Source organism: Pollachius pollachius, assembly GCF_949987615.1.
Source record: "Pollachius pollachius genome assembly, chromosome: 13".
Classification (NCBI taxonomy): Eukaryota; Metazoa; Chordata; class Actinopteri; order Gadiformes; family Gadidae; genus Pollachius; species Pollachius pollachius.
Window position 1 is genome coordinate 20,278,402 of NC_136946.1, and position 23,697 is coordinate 20,302,098.

At 46.6% G+C, this 23,697-nt stretch overlaps 1 protein-coding gene across 2 annotated transcripts in view; it reads left to right on the forward strand.

Moving 5' to 3' along the window:
• The window catches only part of ctnnal1 (catenin (cadherin-associated protein), alpha-like 1), a 56,653-nt gene that overhangs the window by 18,026 nt on the left and 14,930 nt on the right, over positions 1 to 23,697 (forward strand). For both annotated transcript variants that reach the window (XM_079749838.1, XM_079749839.1), the window contains exons 2-4: positions 13,994 to 14,183; positions 19,155 to 19,366; positions 21,426 to 21,545. In XM_079749838.1, the coding sequence (XP_079605964.1) occupies positions 13,994 to 14,183; positions 19,155 to 19,366; positions 21,426 to 21,545 (522 nt within the window). The remainder of the gene's footprint in view (positions 1 to 13,993; positions 14,184 to 19,154; positions 19,367 to 21,425; positions 21,546 to 23,697) is intronic.

Sequence of the window (23,697 nt, forward strand, 5' to 3'; positions counted from 1 at the left end):
GATACACACACACATACACACACACAAACACATAAACATGCACACACTTAGCTGCCACTCCCTCACTGTCTCCTCACCCCTACCTCTCTCTCTTACTTCATAGTACACATGCTATGGCCCTCGCCCACTCGCCCTTCCCCTCCTGTCTCTTTCTCTCCCCCCGAGGTGAGGACTACTCCCACCTGTCTGCCCGCAGGGCGAGGCCCAGGTCAGGCCAACCTAGAGGCCTAGCCCAGAGCCCCAACCCCCGTCTCTGCTCACATCCACCTGCTTTGGGGGGAAAAGAAATCTGTCGTACACACACGCTCTGCAGCAGAGCAGGTCAGACACGGTCAGAGTGACCCCTCCTCCCGGGGTCCCTGTGGCTCCCGAGAGGTGGACTTGCTCAGTCGACTCATTTCCGATTCAAACCTTTTCCCATTACCTCTCTGACAGCCAGGATTGAGCACCGGGGGCATGGAGACAGCCTACCCTCCCCTCTCACACACACACACACACACACACACACACACACACACAAACACACACACACACACACACGCACACTTTCCGCTTAGCACTTTTAAGACCAGGGCTTTATGAAAAGAAAGAGCTACATTTTTTATTGCAGCACATTGAAACGGTAAGTCCAGCCGAACCACTTGGCCAAATAGCCAGGATCGACGCTCCTCTTCATTTAAAACGCTGACCAAAGACTAATGAGGACCACTCTGAGGGCAGGATGAGACTCAGAGATATAACCACTGCATGATTACAAACAAAGTGAAGTTTTATTGGTTGTTTATTTGACAGTGAATAAAATATGGACCAGGATTTATTGTTTTTTTAACCAAGGGCCCCGTGGCCTAGTAGGTGTTTCATGTCGGTCTATGCAGATTTAAGCTAAGCTAATTTCCTCTTCCTATAATTTGCCAGAACTCAGTACCAACAGCCTCCGGGGAACCCTAGCCGCTAGCCGCTAGCTAATAGAGGCTTCAAGGCGTTTGGCATTTAAAGTATGGAAGGCCATTAGAGAAAATAACGTCCTGGAAATGTTGCGTTAACAAGATCATACCCTGTGTGTTAACATGGAGAGTTTGGTTGTATTAACACAGAATGTTTGTACGTGTTTACGCAACAAACATCGACATGTTAACACGATTAACTTACATTAAGCTGTCTCATTTTTGCAGGAAAGACACAAAGAGAAAGTTTGACGGCGCCATCGACAAGTTTCTTTAAACGTCAACGTCCCCCGCTGGAAGTTTAAATTGCCTCCTTCTAATTCTTGTTTATGCTGCATAGCCATCATTTCCTTTACCTATAAACATAGGTGCCTGTAGCGAGTACCTATCACATTCCACATCAGTTATTTATGCACAACATTAGTAATTCATATAAACGTAGTCCCTTGCGTTGTTGATCATTGATACACCCCTCGTCATGAATATGAATGACTGTTTCAAGGTCATTCAAGGTCACTCGTTGGCCAGAACCGGAAAATGTACGCTAACTTGTCAATTCTGATTAAATTGATGTATGCCGCAATCTGGGCGTAAGTGTTCTATTGACATTCAAATATATGCAAATATATTTGCCAAAATGCAGCCGTATTATGAGCTGTGTAGGTTGCATGTTAATCTTTTGAGTGGTCCATTTTGCCATGTTAAGGCGTATGTCCCCTGACAGTTTTTTCCCCAATGTCCTTCAATTAAAAGAACAACAGGTCAACAAGACCAAACTGGTTCCACGTGTTAACATGCAAAATCCAGTCGACTTACTACAGCATTTCAGAAACGTTATTTGCTCTAATGGCGTTCTGTATTGCAGTAATCTTCAGCCTCGCAAAAATACAGATCGCTCGCCATTTTTGTCTCATGCCGTGACAAAAACGAAAAAAAAGAGTGGGTGTGTCATTTGACATTATTACAAAAAGGATCTGAAGGCATCCACTTATCCACAAGTACAGACTCAGCACCATGCGAGGTTGGTGCAGGTCCAGCCTTTAAAAGACCCTGTCACTAAACCCTCAGGGTGCTCCGCACAGAGAGGGGAGGACAGGCGTGCCGGAGGTTAAGTCTGGGTTCATCCCTCTGTCCTTTCCCTTGGAGCGGCAGTAGCTCAGGAGGTAGAGCGGGTTGGATGGTAAACGGAATGTTGCTAGTTTGATCTCCTCCTAGCTGATCGAGGTGTCCCTGAGCAAGACACCTCACCCTGCCTGCTCTGGGCAGGGAGGTGTGGCGTCCCCTGTCTGTATAAGCTGTAGTAAGGATTCATGATGGTTACCCACCACTTCCTATCCTTCGCTGCTAGGCGAGCACCAAGAAAGTTTTCACCTGTGCTATCGCAAAAAAATTGAAACTGTGTTTAAGCTGTTGCTAACCCTCTGGAAAAGCGCCTCAAATTAAATAAAAAACAAAACAGGATGCAGGGCCTGTATTAACAACTTGTGCACGTTGTCACTCTAGACAAATGGAAGAGTCTCTCTCTTTTCTTTTTTTTTTTTCTGAACAACAGAGAGGAATTTGAAAGCCCGGGAGAGTTAAGGCTGTCAGGCGTCTGGGTTTCCTCTAAGTGACACGTCTTCCCGCGTTGACGTGTACCGTCTCTGCGTGTTCGCAGAGGGGTCACCGCGGCAGTTAACGTGAGCGTCTCCATTTATATTCACTGCGCGCTCCTGGGAACGTCTCCTTCCCCTTCTCCTGGAGTGAACCCTCCAGTCCCTCTATCTGCTTCCTCTTTTATATTTACTTCTGCCTGTCTCTCTTTCTTCCTCCCCAGCCACCTCATGCCCTGAGAATCACAGGGGCAGGAGTGAATGAAAAGAGGCATTGTACTCGGCTGAATGGAAGCTGTGTGTGTGTGTGTGTGTGTGTGTGTGTGTGTGTGTGTGTGTGTGTGTGTGTGTGTGTATGTGTGTAAAAAGATTACTCGCCGGGATTCGTTGTTCGCAAAAGGTGTGTGTCTGTTTGTGTATTTCTTTTTGGTTTCCCGATAGTGTGTGTGTGTGTGTGTGTGTTTGTTTGCACTTATGCACACACACACAAACACACACAGGTCTGTGTGTGTTACAGTGCTGCGCTGAACTAACTTGTGCATGATGTCAATATCCTAGGTATGCGCCTCTACCTTTGCCCCAGAGAAGAAGGCACGACTTAACTCTGTGCACATTGACTGACCACCACCATATTTCCACTTCCTCAAATGAGAAAGCGGTACACACACACAAACGCACACACACACGCACACACACGCACACACAGTCTTCTATTGCAACATCATGTGTACGTGCTGAAGCATGTCTTGCGGGGTTGATCGTATTAATTATTGAACATTCTGGATGGTTAGCCCTATTTAGCGATAACTGTAATCCCAAAAACAATGTCACCCAGGTCATCCAGATATCCCTCTGCAATGCATGGCAACAGGCCTCCATCTTACTTATTTAGTGTCCTAAAACATATAACATAGGAAGGACTGTGGCTTCTTTCAGTGAGTGTAAACCAAGGCAGACAGAAAAACACAGACGGCAAATCTTTTTCCTTTTTTTTGGACTAGCAGGCTAAGATCTCAGTGCTGCTCGGGCGGTGAAGTACTTCAAATGCTCTGACTTCTGGGGGGAAAAACCCTAACAAAGACCCTACTGTGACCGTCACCGTCTCCCTATCCTTGTTATGCACCCAGCCCATCGCGGTGCACACGGTCCATCGCAGAACCCGATCCATGGTCTAGTGTTGTGGGTGTAGGTGTTTCCCCCCCCTCCTGTCTTCACCCTAGTCTGTCAATAATAAAGAGAGCACTCACGCAAGTTATCTTTCTACGTTAAGTGTGTCTGGTGCTCAAGTAACACCACTCACCTGTGACCCACTCGTTGTGTGTTACTGCTGTGTCTGAGTGCGACGGGTGCATTAAACCCGCTGGGGGGTATTCTCCTGGATGGAGGTTTGCCAGTGCTTCACGTGGGTCCATCCATGTGTTTCAGATGTCAACACTGATCGCAGAGATAAAGACTGACGGCCAAGCAATGCCATTTTCTATCTTTCTCTATATCCGGCTGTCGGTCTCTATAAATCTTTGTCTCTCATTCTCTATCTCTCTCAGTCTCTACCACTCTCTCTCTTTTCTGTATCTCATTGCCTCTCTCCAACTTTCTCTTTCTCTCTCTTTCTTTTGCTCTCTCTCATTCGTCTCTTTGTTAGTCTCTTGCTTGGTCTCTCTATTTCTCTCCCTACACTCTGATGCCCTATCTCTCTCTCTCTCTCTCTCTCTCTCTCTGTCTCTCTGTCTCTCTGTCTCTGTCTGTCTCTCCCTCTCCTCTCTCCCCTCATATTGCTCAGCTGTCTCTCCCTCTCTCGTCGGCAACTAATATTTATCCCACTGTCACCTCAGCAGTCGCAGACACCCACCGGCTCTCTGTCTCAATTGAGCGGTGAAGAAATGATCTACAGGGGGTGCAACTTTAATCCCCCCATGTCCTCTATTTATGGAATGCACCCCCCCCCCCTCGCCCACTCTCCTCTTTTAGAGTTGGGTGTCAACACCTGAAGCGTATTTGTTCCATAAAAAAGTGGCAGCTTGCAAAGGCTGCTAAGAATGTGAGGGTCTGTGGCTAAAACGCCATGATTAAAAGTGGAGTGTGTTGTATCTCTTGTATATAGCTTGTTCTATGATGTGATTGACTACTGTAAACAAATTTGAACTTTGCTTGTATTTACATTTGATTTAATACAGTCTAGACACTATGGTTTTCATGCACATTTATGGTAACCTGATTGGTTGATGCGTACTCAAGCCCCGCCCCAACCTCTAACAGCAGTCCAACTTCATCAACGTCGCCCTGTTTGCCTCGTTCTCCTTCCGTCCAATCCGAACTCTGTTAGAAAGAGAGCGCTCCACCGGGATGGTTGGGTGGGAAGTTTGCTCATGCCTTGTTTCCCAGTCCAACATTATTAATCCTCCCTCACCCCTGCTCAACCACGGCAACCTGTCGGCCATCTTCAAACTTGACCCTCTTTCTATTCTAATGGTATTATTTCTATCCTGCTCCGGGCCCCTCCCTGAGTACCTCTGGTTGGCAGGCGGGTGCCTCACCTCTTACCCCGCTCTGCTTGCCCCGGTTCGATGGCTGTGTTTGTTGGTTGTTGAATCCACTAAGCCTTCTGAAGCCATCCGTTTAGCTGGCGGGGGACCATCTGGGTTGGATCACCCTAAAAGGCCATTTATTGTTGCAGAATATCGCAGAATGCGCTCGCTCTCTCTCTCTTTCACTATTTATTCCAGTATCTCGCTCACTCTCGTTCTTGCTTTTTAGCTCTCTCTTTCTCTCTCTCTCCCTCTCTCTCATGCTCTCTCTCGCTCTCTCGCTCTCTTGCTCTTTCTCTCCATCTCTCTCTTTCCCCCTCTCACTCCTTGGCTCTCTCTCTTATTCACTCTCTCCCTGTCTTTCTCTCTCACTTGCTCTCTCTATCAACCTTTTAAAGGAATCTAAACAACTCGTACTCTCTGACTGTCGGCCGGGGGGGTGGGGTCAAAGTATGGGGGAACATGAATTAGTACATAACCTCAAGTTCATAACACTTCTAAACACATGCCTGCACATGCTCATTAGGATCAGCAGTTTGCACACACACACTCTGTTCACTGATCATTGTTAGTTAGACTTCAAACTTTACCTTGGCAGACCTTTACCTTGGTTTTGATAAACAGTTGTGTGTGCGGTCGTGCATGTGTGTGTGTTTGTGTGTGTATGTGTTTGCAGACAGAGTTTCGCACTATTGATGTAAGCTTGCTTCGAGGGTTTGTTAACTTATTGAAGCGGCAGACCTTGGCTTCCCTCCGTCCAGCCTAACTAAACACAAAAACCTGCAAGCAAACTGCAATTTGTGGCCCCATTTATTCATTTTTTTTAACCAAGAATTTAACAGTGCACACGCATCTGCAGGTCTAATGCCCCCCCCCCCCCCCCCCGATGGATAAGGTGCTGATTTACGGTTTACGGTTGTGACGCGCTATCTGCTCCGCTTCACGCCCACATTTGAACCTGGACCAGGCGATTAAGTCTGCACCGCGTACCGTAAAGAAATCTGCCCAGGCCAACTCGTCAGACGATCTGTCAATCATCAGGGTGATCAAAGAAGGGTTTGGTTTTGTACAATTTTACTTCTTCAAGGTAAGCAAGTTTGCATCTGCCGCTTTCCCATGGTACACCGTGCAGTGGGAGCCATGGCGCTGCGCTGCAGTAACTCTAGGACAGGTGCATTTGAGTGCTGGGAGGGGTCGGGGTGAGGGGCAGGCAGGCCGAGCCCTGCTGTAGATGGAGCCAGACATGGGGATTAAGGCCAGAGTCCTTGCAGTGCAAGGTCTCTGGTCATTAGAACTGAAGTTCGGCTTGAACTCTCCCTCAACCCCCCTGCCCCACACACAAACACACGCACACACACACACACAGACATACACATACACACACACACTCAGACACACCTCCCTCCTACCCTCGCTCTACGCCTCTTTCTCCGGTTCCATCCTATTGTTACGAAACAAGGAAAATCATATTCTCTCCGTCTTTCTCAAGCCTTTCTAATCTCTCTACCACTGCCTGCCTCCGTCATCCCACTTCTGCTCTCTGTCTCCCTTATCCTCTCCCCTTCCCTGTCTCTATTTCTCTCTCATCTCAATCTCTCTCTCTGATCTCTTGCGGTCTCTCTTTATTCTCTTTCTCTCACCCTCTACTCACTCCACCTTTCTCTCTCTCCCTGTCTCTCGCTCTCCTTCCTCTCTCTCTCACTCACTCCCCCTTTCGCTCACTCCCTGTCTCTCTCACACCCCTCTCATTCCTTTTCGTGATCTCTCTGTCTATATGTTCTTTCTTTCCAAATTCATTCTTCATCTAGCTCTCATTCCTCCGTCTGGCTACTGGCCAACAGTGCAGATGTACCGTCCCCACACCACCCCACCTCACACCATCAGTACCCCCCGTCCCCACACCACCCTACACACCATCAGTACCCCCCCGTCCCCACACCACCCTACACACCATCAGTACCCCCCGTCCCCACACCACCCTACACACCATCAGTACCCCCCTGTCCCCACACCACCCTACACACCATCAGTACCCCCCGTCCCCACACCACCCTACACACCATCAGTAACCCCCTGTCCCCACACCACCCTACACACCATCAGTAACCCCCTGTCCCCACACCACCCTACACACCATCAGTACCCCCCGTCCCCACACCACCCTACACACCATCAGTACCCCCCGTCCCCACACCACCCTACACACCATCAGTACCCCCCTGTCCCCACACCACCCCACCTAACACCATCAGTACCCCCCAGCCCAACACCACCCCACCTAACACCATCAGTACCCCCTGTCCCCACACCACCCCACCTCACACCATCAGTACCCCCCTGTCCCCACACCACCCCAACTCACACCATCAGTACCCCCCTGTGCCCACACCACCCCACCTCACACCATCAGTACCCCCCAGCCCAACACCACCCCACCTAACACCATCAGTACCCCCCAGCCCAACACCACCCCACCTCACACCATCAGTACCCCCCTGTCCCCACACCACCCTACACACCATCAGTACCCCCCGTACCCACACCACCCTACACACCATCAGTACCCCCCGTACCCACACCACCCTACACACCATCAGTACCCCCCTGTCCCAACACCACCCCACCTCACACCATCAGTACCTCCCCCATCCTGATTTCTCCTCTCAGCCAATTTAAAAAGAATTTGCTAACCCTGGTGAAGTGTGTGTTCAGTGACACTTTCATCCCTATCTTATGTTGTCGTCCCCCCGCCCCTCTCCCTCTCTTTCTCATACACTCTAGTGAAAAAGCCATCCCCACACTTCCCCGCATTAATACAGAACTCTGGGCTTAACGATTTGCACTACAATTGAAGTCAATACCGACAAAAAGAGAAAGCTTTGCAGCATATCAGACGCAGCAGGGCATTCAGAGGAAATAACTATGGGATGTGGTTCTCAGAGCGATGCCCAGGTCTTGCTCCTTCACGTCCCTAATTGGTCGAGACGGGACACGCAACCTGAATGTTCCCCCCCCCCCCCTTCTCTGTATCTTGTCACTGGTTTAAGGGTTTCATGATACATAAACCCAGCTTTGGTTGCGTTCCTTTTTAAACTCAAAGATGTCTGCTCTGCCCAAAGTAAGGGTTTATCTCAAGGGCTTTGCAGGCTGTGGAGGCGCCGGTGGCTTATTAAGCGATTGATATACTGAGCGATTGATTGATTTCCAGAAAGATTGACGGGTTGTTATTTAGTGAACTTCGGCTTATTACAAGCATTTTTTAGACATATTTTCAAATTTGAAACTAAATCAAATACATGGGTGCTCTGTTTGGAGCTTTCTGAACGGTCTGTGCCCAAGTCATTGGATCATTCTGTTCCATAAACTTAAAACAAGCAACTGAAGATGAAAAGAACATGAAAAAGGCCTGGAACAGATTTACTAGTAGCACTAACATGACAGATGGACCGTACTCATCCTCTCTGAAGTTTGAATATATTATTTTGCTGAACTGAAAGAAGTAAGATTGCCTGCTTGCGCCAAACCGACAAAAACAACAACACTAGAACTGTTTGCAACTCATCGTGCATTCTCAAACAATCTTCTTGTGTGAACACAAATATATATTAACCAATCACACGGCAGCAGGGTTTTCTTGTTTGCCCGTTGTTGGACAAAATACTAAGCATGTAGTATCGCAATTTAACAGCCGGCCACATCAAGCAAGCCAAGAATGCATTGAAATGAGCGCACAAATCGAAAGCCGCACATACATATCCGTGTATTTCCTTATTTTTGTTGGCAATCACAGCGTCCATGAAAAGTTGGATGTTTGTGTTCTGGGTCAGCGATTCTTGCAGAATCAGAGCAAGCCAGTAACCATGCGAGGCCAGCATGAATGTTTCCTGCTATTGTTACCTTCTGCTTTACGTGCTTTCCCATATCCTATAGGGATAAGTCCTTGGCATCCTCCTTGTGTGTGTGTGTGTGTGTGTGTGTGTGTGTGTGTGCGTGCGTGCGTGCGTGCGTGCGTGCGTACGTGCGTGTGTGACCATGTGTGGGTGCGTTCTTGTATTTGTGTGTATGTGTGTGTCAGCGATCAGTTCACTCATATATCTGTGTGTGTGTGTGCCACCCTAAGCAACAGCATGCAACAGCATGTACAGATGTATTTTAATGAAAGACCTTTCCCTAAACTAATTGAACTCACCTGTTTTTTTATCTTTATTTTTTATACCATTCCTTTATCAGGCGTTTTAACATTTGTCGCCACTTTCGTTACCCCAGGAACTGCGACTACTTTCCAGGCCGTCTTCTTCGCACTCTCTCTTGCCTGTTTTCTATTGGCTAAACAGTGAATAGGAACTCTGCACTCTGAATAGTGACAAGAATTACATAAGCACACACACGCAAACACTTACACAGACACTCACACTCTCTCTCTCTCTCTCTCTCTCTCTCTCTCTCTCTCTCTCTCTCTCTCTCTAACACACACACACACACACACACACGCACACACAGAAAAATACACTTTCTCAAACACACACACACACTCTCTCACCACAGCTCTGTATCAATATGTCTACAGAGCCAGACTACGTTGCTGTTTACTTGGGAGAGAATATGCCGCCCCAGGTCCCATTTGCGAGCCAGAGGCACTGTTGTTTCTCTGCTGCCTTCGTTTTACCTTGTCTCTGTTGTATCCACACTCACTTTACACACACACACACGCACGCACGCACGCACGCACACACACACACACACACACACACACACACACACACACACACACACACACACACACACACACACACACACACACACACACACACTCTTGTGGCCAATGTACATGTACATGTTAAACTGAGTTGTGTGTGGTAATACACCTTGGTGTTCCCTCTTTTGTATGCTCTCTCTCTCTCTCTCTCTCTCTCTCTCTCTCTCTCTTTCTCTCTCTATCTCTCTCTCTCTTGAACACACACACATACATATGGGAATATCCTGAGAGTCTGTTTTGCGCAGTATAGGCTGTTATCAACTCCAATATCATCAACCCCGGACTCTCTCTCTCTCTATCTCTCTCCCCCTTCTCTTCACACAGTGTCTCATTCTCTCACTCTACACAGTATTCTAAGGGCTGTCCTCCCAGTTTTTTTTCCCATTGAGTTGAGTGTGCACAAGCTTGCGAATGTGATCTTTACCTCTGCATGGGGTATTACGTTTGGTCTATTTATTGTGCATTCAGCTTCGACACGTTCCTCTCAACACTCTCAAACCTCGCTTATACATTTTGCTGTCTAATTTCAGTCTTATCTTTCATATCCTTCTTAGTAATAGAGAGCGGTGGAGCCGTGAAACGACCACAGCGATGCACGGGCTTCCACTCACAAACAGTGGACCGACCTCACAGTATGACCCTGATAGGTCCTCAAATAGGCCTGCTCTCTTCCACACATTCCACTGCATTATTGCACTCTGAGTCATGCCTGTTGCGGAGCCCAACACTTGTCAGCCAATCAGTCAGCAAGTCATCCAGCCAGCCAGCCAGCCAACCACAAACAGGGTAGGGGGTGTACTCTCTATGTGTGGTCAAAGCTTGACAGCATGGCGTCAATGCAGTGAGGTAAACATTGTGGGCGTGTGAGGAAGGAAACAGCAAGGAGAGAGAGAAAGAGAGAGGGAGAGGGAGGCAGAAAGCGAGGGGTTGTGTTGGTGTGTCAATTAGCAGTGGCAGACACACTCACCTCTACCAGCGCCTCATCCATCCACCCAAACCAATACCAACACCCAGCCCAACCCTCGCGGGACCTGGGGCGAGACACGACGCTGGACTCCATAGAGAGACAGGATTCAGAGGACGGAGAGACCGGATGGAGGAGGGGGTAGCTGGGTTTCATCAGGCCATGTGGGGCTGGAGGAGGGAGGAAGAAGGGAGTGCAGCAGGATATGAATGAGGGAGGACACGCAGTAGCACAGATCAGAGAGCCGAAAAGGCAGATAAGAAGCACAAGAGGAGGAGTGGCGGACAAAGAGGGAGGAGATATTCATTCTAAAGGGCCGTAAGACAGCAGGATGGGAGGGGAGCTGTGGTTGTGGTGGTGGTGATGATACAGAGACATGTCTCTTAATGGTATATGTTGATTCTTGTTCAGAAACAACATGTTTTCTCCTGTCTCAGTGTGCACTGAGACAGGAGAAAACATTTTGGCATTGTAAAAACCGATATCGACTGGTTTTTCAATGTTTGTTTGTTTCCACTTAGGCACAATTTATTGGCCTGGAACAAAAAACTAAGATATACACATGCACAAAAATAGGAAGTTGAAGACGAGTTTAGTCTGTCTGGAGATAAACTGTCTAGAGACAAGGCCAATATGTGAAGTCCAAAATACTCAATCTTGGGGACATGCAGCTATATCAGCCTACTATTCTAAGTATGTACTTTTAAATATATGGCCAGACAGGGATACTACTATGACTATATATAACCAGCCGGACAAGAACACTGTGTTCCTTCCTCAACTGTATGAGAATGTGATTTAGCCATATCTAATTCTATTCTGAGACCAGATTCCAAAAAATCTGTCACAGTGCGATCACTTAATGATTACAATCCTCTACAGGCCAAACTAGGGCCCTGACAAACACTGCCAATAAAAGATGCCATCTTCTTTTCAAAAACGGTCATATTGTGGAAGATAATAATAATATCCCTACAGCACTAATGTTCATTTTGATTGTTCCACCGGCTCTGTGGGGGATACACTGACCTTTGAACCTGTCCAGGCGGGCTTCTATTTCTCATTCTAAATGTCACTGACCTGTTCTATATTTAACAAGCTTGGCTTATTGCTAAGTAGTATCCAGTCTAGGTGAGGAAAAGTTAACTTCATAAAATTAATAATATGGTGTATTGATATTAAAGAAGAAATAACCATCAGATCTTTTTAATATTTGAGTGTCAAGAGAAATCAGTATTATTATCAAAATATTTTAGGAACTCAATATTTTCCTAACCTTTATGAATTTGAACAATATACATTGTATTATACAGGTATGTATAGATATAGATAATGTATGTATAGATAAGAAGAGCAAATCGTATTAATGTTTAACAGAAGCAACAAGAGACAGCAGATGCCCCCTTTAACATTCACACAAAGTTGGCTTATCACAAATCGATTGTAGTGCACAGTTAATTAACACACACAGAAGAGGAAATTAATGACTGGTAGAACGGTGTTAATGAGGACCACTAAAGAAGCGGTGCTGCTGGTGTTCAGTGGAACGTTTAAGTATTATATGCTATCACTATTGATTCCTACAACAGATAAATACCTTTAGTTAGAGGACGTATAGATAGAAGTGTGGGAAATCTGTTAATGACAGTTCAGATCAGATATTTTAAAGTGGGGATGTTCCTGGGTGAAACAGCCAATCCCCTCCAGCCTCTCTTCCCTTTCCTCTTGTCTGATTGGAGAGAGAGGTGGAGTTCCTTTGCGACTATACTGCTCTAATCACCTTGAACACTGCTTCATCCAAACAACCCCTGCTGTCATAGGCTGTTTGGCTTCCTTTTATTTTGATATCTTTCCTACTTTTTTCACAACTTCCTGAGCTGACCAATGTTCAGGAGTGGGAAGTGCAGTTCTGTATGCAGGGACAGCCAGTTTTCGGGTAATCTGGCTTCTGTGAAAGCCTTTTCTGTTCAGTAGCCAGTCATTCTCATTAAGATCCTCCTCGCTTTCGGCAGTGCTCTGTGGTACATTTTTGTAAGAAATTAACTTGCAGTTCTTCCAACAACAGTAATAAAAATTAAGTTGGAGGACGCCTTCTGTTTTCGTTTAAAAAGGAGACACCGGCGGTCCCTGCAATCTCGAGTCTAACATAGTCACGGATTCCATTTCCTTATGAGTTTCAAAACGAAAAAATGTCCACCCCATTCATTCTCACTTCCATAGACGATAAGGTCGTAAACTATTTTAGATTCTAGGGTGACTGGCCAATCTGGGTTTCATTACGTCTCCATAAGGGCATACAACACCAGTGAGTGTATAATGAAGACCAACAAACACACACACACACACACACACACACACACACAAACACAAAAACACACACACACGCACACACACACACACACACACACACACACACACACAGCATCACCCCTTGAGACCTATTTTAGCTGCGCGCCAATTAAAACCTTTTCCAATGCCCCCTACTGACCCCATACACCCTCTCTCTCTCTCTCTCTCTCTCTCTCTCTCTCTCTCTCTCTCTCTCTCTCTCTCTCTCTCTCTCTCACTCTGTCTTTATCTCTCTCTCTCTAACTCAGATCACAGCTTGAGAGGCGATGTATAAATATTTGACACTCTTGGCGCTTACAATTTCATAATTGATACCATAAATTGCCAGCAGGACAACAACCGCACCCAAGCGTTTGTTTATGTTTTCCGTTCATTATGTTTTCGTCGCACGGTGTCTATGTCGAAGTGGGGAGAAGTGAGTTTAAAAGTTCTCACTGGCTCTTCTGTGGTAATTGGATTTGTTTTGTTTTGGAGGAGCAAATCACAAAGGCTCGGCGTGTTTGACACCTTTACCTTAAATAACAACATTGAGGTAGCAGCCATTGGATCCGCATCCAAGTCAGTTGGCACTTTTCCTTGACTGCTTTTAGAGAGCCCCTCTTCTACCACCAGGTGGGAAATCTAGGATTCAGCCATCATACTTCTGGCTGGGCTCTTTGACCTGTGATGTTGTTATAGCGTAGATTTTGAAATTGCTTGTAATGGTCAATGAACCTCTCACATGGTGGTGAAATAGGGGCCCTTTAATAGCACAGTGTTTCACACACTCTCCCTTATTGATGAAACACATCTCCTTCCCTTCTCTTTATCTAAATCACACCTGAGTTATCTAAGCTTAATCTCCTCCTGTTCTTTCTATCTAGATCACCACCCTAATCAACCACAAAGACAAGCCCAAGAAGTCGGAGCGCACGCTGGCGGCCATCCACAGGGTGGGCCAGGCGGTGAGCGTGGCGGTGGGGCGCTTCGTGGCCGTGGGGGAGGCCATCGCCACAGAGAACCAGGAGCTGAAGGAGGAGATGGGCCAGGCCTGCTTCGAGGCGCGCCGAGCAGGTAGAGGATGCCTTGGTGTTTGTGTTATGAGTTTATGTCAAATCACATTAAATGTTGGGGTTTATATTTTTTAACAAAAGCAGGCTATGGAAATGTTCAATCTTAAAAACACACAATGTATACCCCCCAGTGTTGAATTCACATATTTTTATTATTGTTTATTTATTTTCGTATAGTTTCTTTGATTGAATTTAAATTAAAGGTGCAGTCTGTAGGATTCAGTATCATCTAGCATAGAGGTTGAAGTTGCAGACCAACTGAATACTCACCTACCTCCCTTTCCAACGACGTAGGATTGGCTATGATAGCAGCGAGAAGCCAAGTGTCAAGTTCCTCTAAAGACTTATAAAATGTATGAAGTTATTAGGTCTGTAAAATTACAGGTCATCAACCTAGGAACAATATTAATCTGCAAGTGAATGCTGTGTCGGACCAATCACAACCTTTTATCTAATATGGGGCGTGTTCAATATGATGCCTTTACAAAGGTTGTGTGCTGCTAGCATACAACCAGCGAATCAGCGTGGTGTGTGGCAGGGGCGGACTAGCGCCACGAGACTAGCGGCACCGATGCTAAGGAGACTTATTGCATCACGTGCGAGCGCAGAACCTACACGCTACTGTGTAGTTGACAGTAGTCTTTGCGGTATGTTTCAATGCAACTATTTCTGCCGAACTGGTCAGACGAGAGGCAACGGAGTGGTCGGATAAAGGCAGTTAGCCGTTGGTTCGAGTGTGGGCGGTGTGTAGGACACTTTATTGGTTGTAGATCCATTCAATGACATCCAGAGGCTTTTTGGTCGGTGCCTGTTGTTGATCCCCCTTGGAGAAAACAGAGAGGTACCAGATATAATACGCAATTGCCATTATCTCTGACGATGTCAGGCTGAAAAGACGTAGCTTTTAGTTAAGATAGCGATTATGATTAAAGATTAAAACCACTACTTTATAGAGTGGTTGATCTGATCTGCGATAGCCTTCTGTGGAAACATGGCGGGCTCTGTGGAAGAGGACCCGCCCCCCTATGTCAACATAAAGGGCTTATTCAGGGACACCCCGGTGGCTCACCGGTTAGAGCGCGTAACATTAAGGCTCAGTCCTGATTGCAGCGGGTTTGATTCCTGCCTGTGGTCCTTTGCTGCATGTCCTCCCCTCTTTCTCCCATACCTTCCAGTCTATCTCACTCTATCATAGAAAGGGCTCCTTCTAAGGTAACCAAAGATTCAGATTTTCATGGGATTATACATTAATTAAAACATGCGTAAGAAAATTTCAAGTCTGATCCGCTAAATTGTACACACTGCACCTTTAATGAATGTGTAGGCATGGTGTTAGGCACCTTGCTCAAGGATGCCTCCAGGTAGACTGCAGACATTGGAGTTTCGAACCCAGAACCTTTTGGCTTCTGGTGGAACAACCCTGCCCCCTAGAGACTTTCCTGTTAGTTTGGGAGGAAGAGTGGCTCGAAAACCATCAGGACTTTTACTTTGAAGCCATATGTACTCTCAGTGTTGGAGAGCGTCTTTCACCAGGAGGGTAATAAGGAAGAAGGGGAAATCCTATAAATATTTGATGTGAATGTGTTATCAGAGTGCCTCAAAACCTCTCAGAGTTACGTCACGATATATTGTCAAAAGCAAAGAACATGTTGTGCTACTGAGACACAATATCCCGAATGGTATCTACATTTGACGTCGACCTTTTAACTTGACGTTGCGTCAACTTGTAATGGGGGGACATTGGGAAACTAACCTGTTTCATTTTCTACTGGTACTCAAACCCTCCCTCGACCCCCAGTCCTCCCTAACAGCTACAATTATGACAACCACCACCAGCCACCTCTCCTCCAGTCAGCCCTGTTATATCTGGCTGCTGGCTATCAACAGCAACCTTGGCCGTGGTGGAGCCTCTACATGAACTGCTTTGTCTGTCTGCCTCCCCCTACCAAATGACAGGAACAGTCTCTCTCGATAGGACTTCAGATGTAACACAGCGGTGGTAATACGGTAATTTTGTGTGTGGGGGAAAAAGGGGGGCTGGGGTTCTTTGTTTATCCCTCATTCTACTTTCTCAACATTTCAATTCCAATTACTTCTTTCAAAACGGATGATGTCTCCCACTTTCATCCAAAGAGATGTTTTTGAAACCCTGCACAATTCTCCACCAAATAAACAGAATGGTTAGAAGGCAGAGGATGAAAGGCCCAGCTAATACTGAGCCTATAGGGAAGGGTAGAACTGAATACGCCTCTCTCTCCTGTGTGCTATAATTAATTCAATATAGGCAGATGGATAGCATTAGCTTGATGAGCTTTAGCTACTCATCTCTAAATAGACAAAGGCTCAACTGGAAAAGGTCAGGAAAGTGTCTCTTTGTCCTGCTCTTTTTCTCTCTCTCTTTAACGTTATCTATTGACCTCTCTCTCTCTCTCTCTCTCTCTCTCTCTATATATATATATATATATATATATATATCTCTTTATATCTCTTTCTCTATATCTCTTTCTCTCTATCTCTCTGTCTCTCTCCCTCCCTCTCTTTCTCCCTCTCTCTCTCTCTCTCTCTCTCTCTCTCTCTGTGCTCTGTGGTATGTTACCATTACATACTGTTTACTTTGCCGTTGAATGGTATGGCATCAGATATGACATTGAATCTATGTTCAGATAGGTCAAAGTTACCCAGCTTGTAAGAACAGATCCCACCTGTGGTGTGAGGTTCACACACATTCAGACAGAACCAGCACTAGATTTGCTTTTGTGACATTTCTGGAAGGTAATTTTTCCCCAAAGTTTTAGAAAATAAAAATGCAAAACTTTCCATTTTGCATAAAGAGTGTAGGCTCAGCGGAGGGTCTGTATTATACATCAGTTTGAATTCTAGTCAAGCTCTGATCCATCACAACCGGGTTGTGTGAGCGAGAGAGATAGAAATAGAGAAACAGAGAGAGATAGATAGGACGCCAGAGAGATGGAGAGAGAGAGATAGGAAGAAACAGAAGAGAGCATTCGTTTCTGGCTCTGAAGGACCCAGAAGACCCGTCCCTCGACCCCTAAATTACTTCACCAATGATCAGAGAACGTTGTCTGATGTTTTATTCACCGTTCGAGTTCAAACGCGGACAGGAACGGGAATCACTCAAGACTTGCAAAAAAACAAAACAAGATGTACTGCTCTTCAATCTTATCCGCAGAGACAGTCCTTTGGTCCTCTCGTGATTCAATTCCCTATCTCCGAAATGAAATAAAAAAAGAAAGGTAAGATGAATGTGAACAGCTGGGCTAGGGTAGGAAAAGCCATACAGGTCAGGATCCATCCCTCTCTATCCCTCTGTGTCTATGCAGAGCCATGGGAGAGGGGCTGTTTCATCGCTCCCTGTGTCACCTTTCTTTCTCTCTCTCCTTCTCTCTCTTCTCCAACTTCTCTCAGTCTGCCACTCTGGCAGACTGAGACCCCCTGAACTCCGTTCTGGGGGTTTCTTGGGAGTCCCGTGGTGGAGGAAGAGATCCCAAGAGGGGGCAGGGGGGAGAAGGCAAGGCTGCCCAGGGGAGTCCTCGCCCAGGCTATAGAGGGGCTTCCATCTGCAGAAGCAGTGCCATTTGGGGGGGGGTCTGGCCAGGATGCTCCAGCTGGTCAGAAGGGTCGGGGGCTGACCAGCCGTCTTTCTGGGTCAATCAGCTTGTCAGCGGACAACTGCTTCCAGGACAGCGGCCAAAAAGATAAAGGGAGGAGCCAGCGAGCCTGCAGACAGGCATAGAGAGCTCTCTATTCTGGTCGCTTGAAGTGTATGTCCCCTCCTTGGCTCTGTCTTATCTCTTTAGAGGTCACATTACTATAAGTTAGTAAGCGTGGTGGCTCAATGGCTCAACCTGTGGGCACTAAAGCAGCCCTGGTGTGATTCCATTAAGAATATATGCTACCCGTCATACCCTCTCTCTTTCAACCTAGTGTGTCTTCACTGTGCTGACCGTAACTTCACAAAAAGCCATATGATATTATGAAGTAGTAAGGAAGTTTAATAATGTAATTTCGATGTTTTCGTCGTGCGGCTAAATGCGTACATGGGTCATTGAGAAGGACAAAGAAGTAAAGACACATCCTTTATGCGTAGGGCCTTTCATCATGTGCACTTCAACCACGGCCACCTGACGTCTCTTATAAAGTTCCTCTCGTCGTTCTCTGACCTATCACTATTCCCAGAGGCCAACATAACTGGTGTCCTGCTTCTCTCAATGAAGTCACTTCGACATCCCACCTTTATCCAGGGACATCACGCCCTATCCCTTGATTAGAGGACGGTCCGAGCAGTGCCCTGAAGAGATCTGAGGAGGGGTTTGTGGGGTCTTATCACCTGTTTCTGTGGACGGCTGGTCTTTTGTTGTGGGTAATACTGAGCATTAGCCAAGTGTTATCTTGTACAAGCCCCAGTGGTTCTGCTGTGGATTGTGTGAGACATTGATCCACCTGTCAATGAGGAACGCTGAATTATAAACCTGAGCGTGGATACTGCGGTGCAGGGCCTGCTGTGGTGCCAGTGAAACACCCCTGGTTACACATGCTCATTCATTATTCAGGGTTTTCCATTCCATCATTGACATACACACTTGGGTTTCAGGTGTTATGTGATATATATTTCACATAACAACCTAAATTAATGGAGTAAGTACTTCTCTAAACGGGAGAACAGGTTTGTATAAATAACCAAACACTAATATAAGAAATCTTATCCTAGCTATCTTTTTGTATACGGGGAATGGTTTAACCAAGCGATTGTTGGTGCTTGGCACTTAGTTCTATGAACATCCTTACTGGAACGACAGCAATATATTTTTTCACCTTCTTCTTACAAATGTACTTATTGTAAATGGCTTTGGATAAAAGCGTCTCCTAAATGCCCTAAATGTAAATGTAAATGTAAATAAAATAGTGTAACCTTCACCTGACCTCTGACCTCTCATCAACCCCACTGTTACAGGGGACGCCATTGCCCAGTTAACAGACGCGAGCGCCACCACCGCCGCTGCCATCGTCATGGCAACCCCAGCACAGACAGACGGGCGCGCCACAGTGTTCAGCGACCGCACTGCCATGGTGAAGGCTGCGCGGCTACTGTTGTCCTCGGTTACCAAGGTCCTGGTGCTGGCGGACCGCATCGTCATCAAGCAGATCATCGCCTCGCGCAACAAGGTGAGGAGGGGGGCACGGTGTGTGTTTTGCTGCCATGAGGAGCAATCTGAGGAGTGTAGTGCACTATGTGTATTGTTGCCATGGGCACCAAAGGGATGGAGTATTACGGTATAGTTGCCACCGGCAACAAGGAAAGAGCTTGGTACAGTTTGGTTGCCAAAGGCAACAATGTGTGGAGTGTAGTACAGTATGTGCTTGGTTGCCAAAGACAACACAGTGAGGAGAATAATACAGAATGGTTGCCATGGGCAACAAGGGGAGGTGAGACGTTCAGTATAATTGCCACGTACATAAAGGGGAGGAATGTGATTGTACAATATGTGTTTGGTTGACACGTACATCAAGGTGAGGAGAGCAGTACAATATGTGTCTGGTTGTCATAGGCAACAAGGGGAGGAGTCTAGTAGTACAGTATGTGTTAAGTTGCCACTCTAAACAGAGCGAGGAGAACAGTACAGTATGGTTGCCACGGGCAACAAGGTGATGGGAGCAGTGCTGTGCGAGCAGCAGTTGGTTTAAGTGTTCCACTTGCAAGGTGAAGAAGTCAAGTCTTGTGCATTTGGATAGCCGTTAATCACAGTTAAAGCCTCAAAGGGATACACAGACTCACATTTTACGAGACCTCCCTAAACCCTGAGCCCTCTAAAGTGCCCTCCCCTAAATCCCAGAGGGAGGAAAACTTGAGAAGGAGCACAAAAGAGATGTGTCCTACCAGTGATGGTTTGGAGTGCATTGACGCAATGAGAGCAGATAACGGCAGATAACAGCAGCAGAAGAACGAAACAAAGCAGAACGAGGGTTGAAGAAGTGACTCAACATTGCAGTGTATCGTCCAGTGGGGGGATGGGATCTGGCTTGCCTATGAATATGTGAGACACACAGACACACACACAAACACCACTCAATAGTCGGACACACATACACACACATACATATTCATACATGTAAAATAAGATGTGCTTCATTTATCCCAGACTGGACATTTTGGAAATCACGCAGACTCCACATTTTAGCCTAACCGCTTATGTAACCCTGTTTTAACAAAGAGACAGCCACTCACACAACAGAGTCAAATCAGTGATGTGCGTTTCCTCTCAGAGCAGGTTAGCCACTGCTTTCTGGAGGAGCCACTCAGGGCTGGGCCTCTCCAGAGCTAAGTGAAGGGAAACGTCACGCTTAGCAGCGACATGAACTAAGCACACTGGCAGGCAGCAGCTATCTGCGTCGTCGCGTACCTGGGTGTGCTTCTCCGCCTGGGGACATGGTGTGTGGGTGCTGCTGCGTTCAGACAGGCAGAGCCAAGAATGGAAAAACAGGGCTTAATCACATCCGGTGAGCCTTGTTTGAACAGACAGGCAACAGGCCCCCCCCCCCCCCCCCACCCCACCTCCGGTACTGGCAAACACAATTACCTCCCCTTCTCTCCCTCTATCCATAGTTGTGTGGATGTTGAATGAAGCTGCTGAGCCCACTGCTTCCAGTGGCTTTAGCCTCATCAGCTGAATCCACATCTGCAGCCACAGGCTACTATTAGTACGGTTGTGCACTAGCGCTTACTTAAGCATTTCTATCGACTTACTAGTGCAGCTTGAATAGGGCCCGGCGGTTTGAACACCGTCCATTCACGAGAAAGAAAGAAAAACATCATTCAGAGCTTATGTTTGCATTATTATTGATGCCAAAGTGTTTTTCCATGAAATAACAGGTATTATACAGTCAAGTTTTGCCTGACTCACGATCTGCTCGGGGAAAAGATCTTCTGGTTTTTCAAATATGTCAACGATAATCAAACCAAAGGCTGAAAACACACTTGAAAGTTGAAAGACCTCCAAAACCAAACATTCCCGTCCAGCCTTTGGTTCTGCTTGCCTGCTTTTTCCTCAGAATATGACGTTCACTTGCTACCCTAAAGCTGAGCTCTTCCATTCGCCCTCAAAATCCAGCCCAGGTTGTCCACTGCGATGGTTCCACCAAGAATCTCAGTGTTGTTTTCTTCTTCGATTGGCACCTCCTGAAACTGGGGGAGGCTTCCACCCACGTCCTCTCCGTCTCACCCTAGGTGCTGGTGACTCTGGACCACCTAGAGAGGGTCAGCACCTTCCAAGACTTTGTCCACATCTTCAGCCAGTTCGGCAACGAGATGGTGGAGTTCGCGCATCTCACAGGAGACCGACAAAATGTGAGTAAAGATTATGAAGGTCTATAGTGGATTATGAATGAATGTCCGCCAACACTAATGGAGCTGACTTCAATGATTTTGCATTGAAGTGTCTAACTCTGGGGGCCGGGGTGTGTGTGTATCTGTAGGAGTTTGTGTGGATGATGGCTGGCTTAAGAAGCCTCACCAGGTGAGGCTGCTTAAACCAGCTATCATCCACACACACTCCCACAGTATCATATTTCTGTGGTTGTAATTTTGTTCTGCTGACTACGAAGAAGCTCTTGGTTTAATCTTAAAACCTGTCAATATGCAAATACAAACTAATCCATCATTCTGATGTAGAACATCAACATCGTGTCTCGGAGTGAAGTATTTCCATTTCAAAGAGCAGATTATCCACCAGTATAACAAAGTATTTTCTGTTATTAGAAAGACAAATATATCAGAAAGAAACTTAAAACAATCACACTGAAGAATGAGTTTCTAAATCATAACAAAAAACGACAACATGGTTTGCCATCGTAACAGGTCCCCCAGTGGTCTGTGCCTCTCTCATTAAGTTTCTCTGGCATTTCTAAACCGCCCATGAAAGCTGAAATAGATTGAACCTTTGGGCACCGACAGTGTCTCTGCCAGGGCCTCACTCTGGCCAGCGTTTTTTAGGGAGACTAAAACGTTCGGCGAGGCGCCTAGGAAAGGTTTTGCCCCAACGTGGAGGCTCATAAATCCTGTCAGAGTTTTTCAATGATACTGTGATGCATCCATCTCCAAGGCTCTGCCGCTAAAACAAATCACACGCCGAGCGCAGCGACGGCGATAAAGTGCAGCGGGTGTGATACCCGGAGAGAGAGGCTTAAACTGCACTAAGGGCTGTGTTTTGACACATGCGTCACGTGACCTCTCCCTTGTTCTCACAGTCTCTCACTTTTTCTCTCTCAATCTTTTTTTTCTCTCTCTCTCTCTCTCTCTCTCTCTCTCTCGCTCTCTCGCTCTCTCTCTATCTATCTTTCTCTCTCTCATTGTTCCTGTCAGTCACTCTCTTTCTCTTTCGCTCAGATTCTCACTGTCCCTCTCCTCTTATTCCTCTCATTCTCACTCTCCTTCTCATTCTCCTTGACGGTTAATCTCTGTCGCTTCCTCACTCTGTCTGTCTCCTTCCCTCTCTCTCTCTCTCTCTCTCTCTCTCTCTCTCTCTCTCTTTTCCACCTGCTTTTATCAGACCTATTGTACACATCACCACTTTCACCTCTCGTTTACCCCCACCCACCACCACCACCAGCGCCCCCCACCCTCCCACCCCTCTGGTCTTTTGTGCCAGAGCACCGCGTGCACTAGCTATCACATGCTTTTTTTCCTTCTGTTCCTCTTCCTTTTTTTCCTCTGCACACATCTCCCCTTCTGAAATGCACAGGGGGCTGTGTATCAAGGCCAGATGAGTGCAGAGGAAAAGGAAACATAATGAGAGATAATCACATTGTCTTTGTTATCTGTGGCAATGAGCCTGGAGACCAGTTGATTCAGATACCGCTCTCTCTCTCTCTCTCTCTCTCTCTCTCTCTCTCTCTCTCTCTCTCTCTCTCTCTCTCTCTCTCTCTACCTCTATCTCTCTCCATATCTCATAACTGCCTCATCCAAGATGGCTATTTTGGTCCAGTGTACACGATGGCAGTGCTGGTGGTATATATTCAGCAGCAGATACACAGCAGATACAGACTATCTCCCTTCGTTGAGATGCTTTTTGTTGTCTCCCCCCTCCCCTCCCATCCTCCCTCCCTCCCTCCCTCCCTCTGCTAATTGGATCATCTGTGACCTCAGATTTGTGCAGTGATTTTGTCTGCAGTAAGCGGAGATGTGCATGTGTTTGCGTGTGTATGTGTGTATTTGTGTGTACGTGTGCGTGCGTTTGTGTGCATGTGTGTGTGAACATCTGTGTATCTATTTCAATAGTGGATGTGGAATGTGTGTGGTGTCTTTGCATCCTCAGAAGCAAGGAGACTTGCTTCTTCTTGATGGCGCTCCAATGCTCCTGAGACCAACTTTTCAAAGTAAAAAAAAAAAAAAAAAGTTAAAGACTTTTCTTGTTACTTGATTAAACATGCTTTTTTCCATCTGCGTGTGTGCATGTGTGTGGGTATAAACATCTGACTCTGTGTGCGGCTTGTTGTCCTGT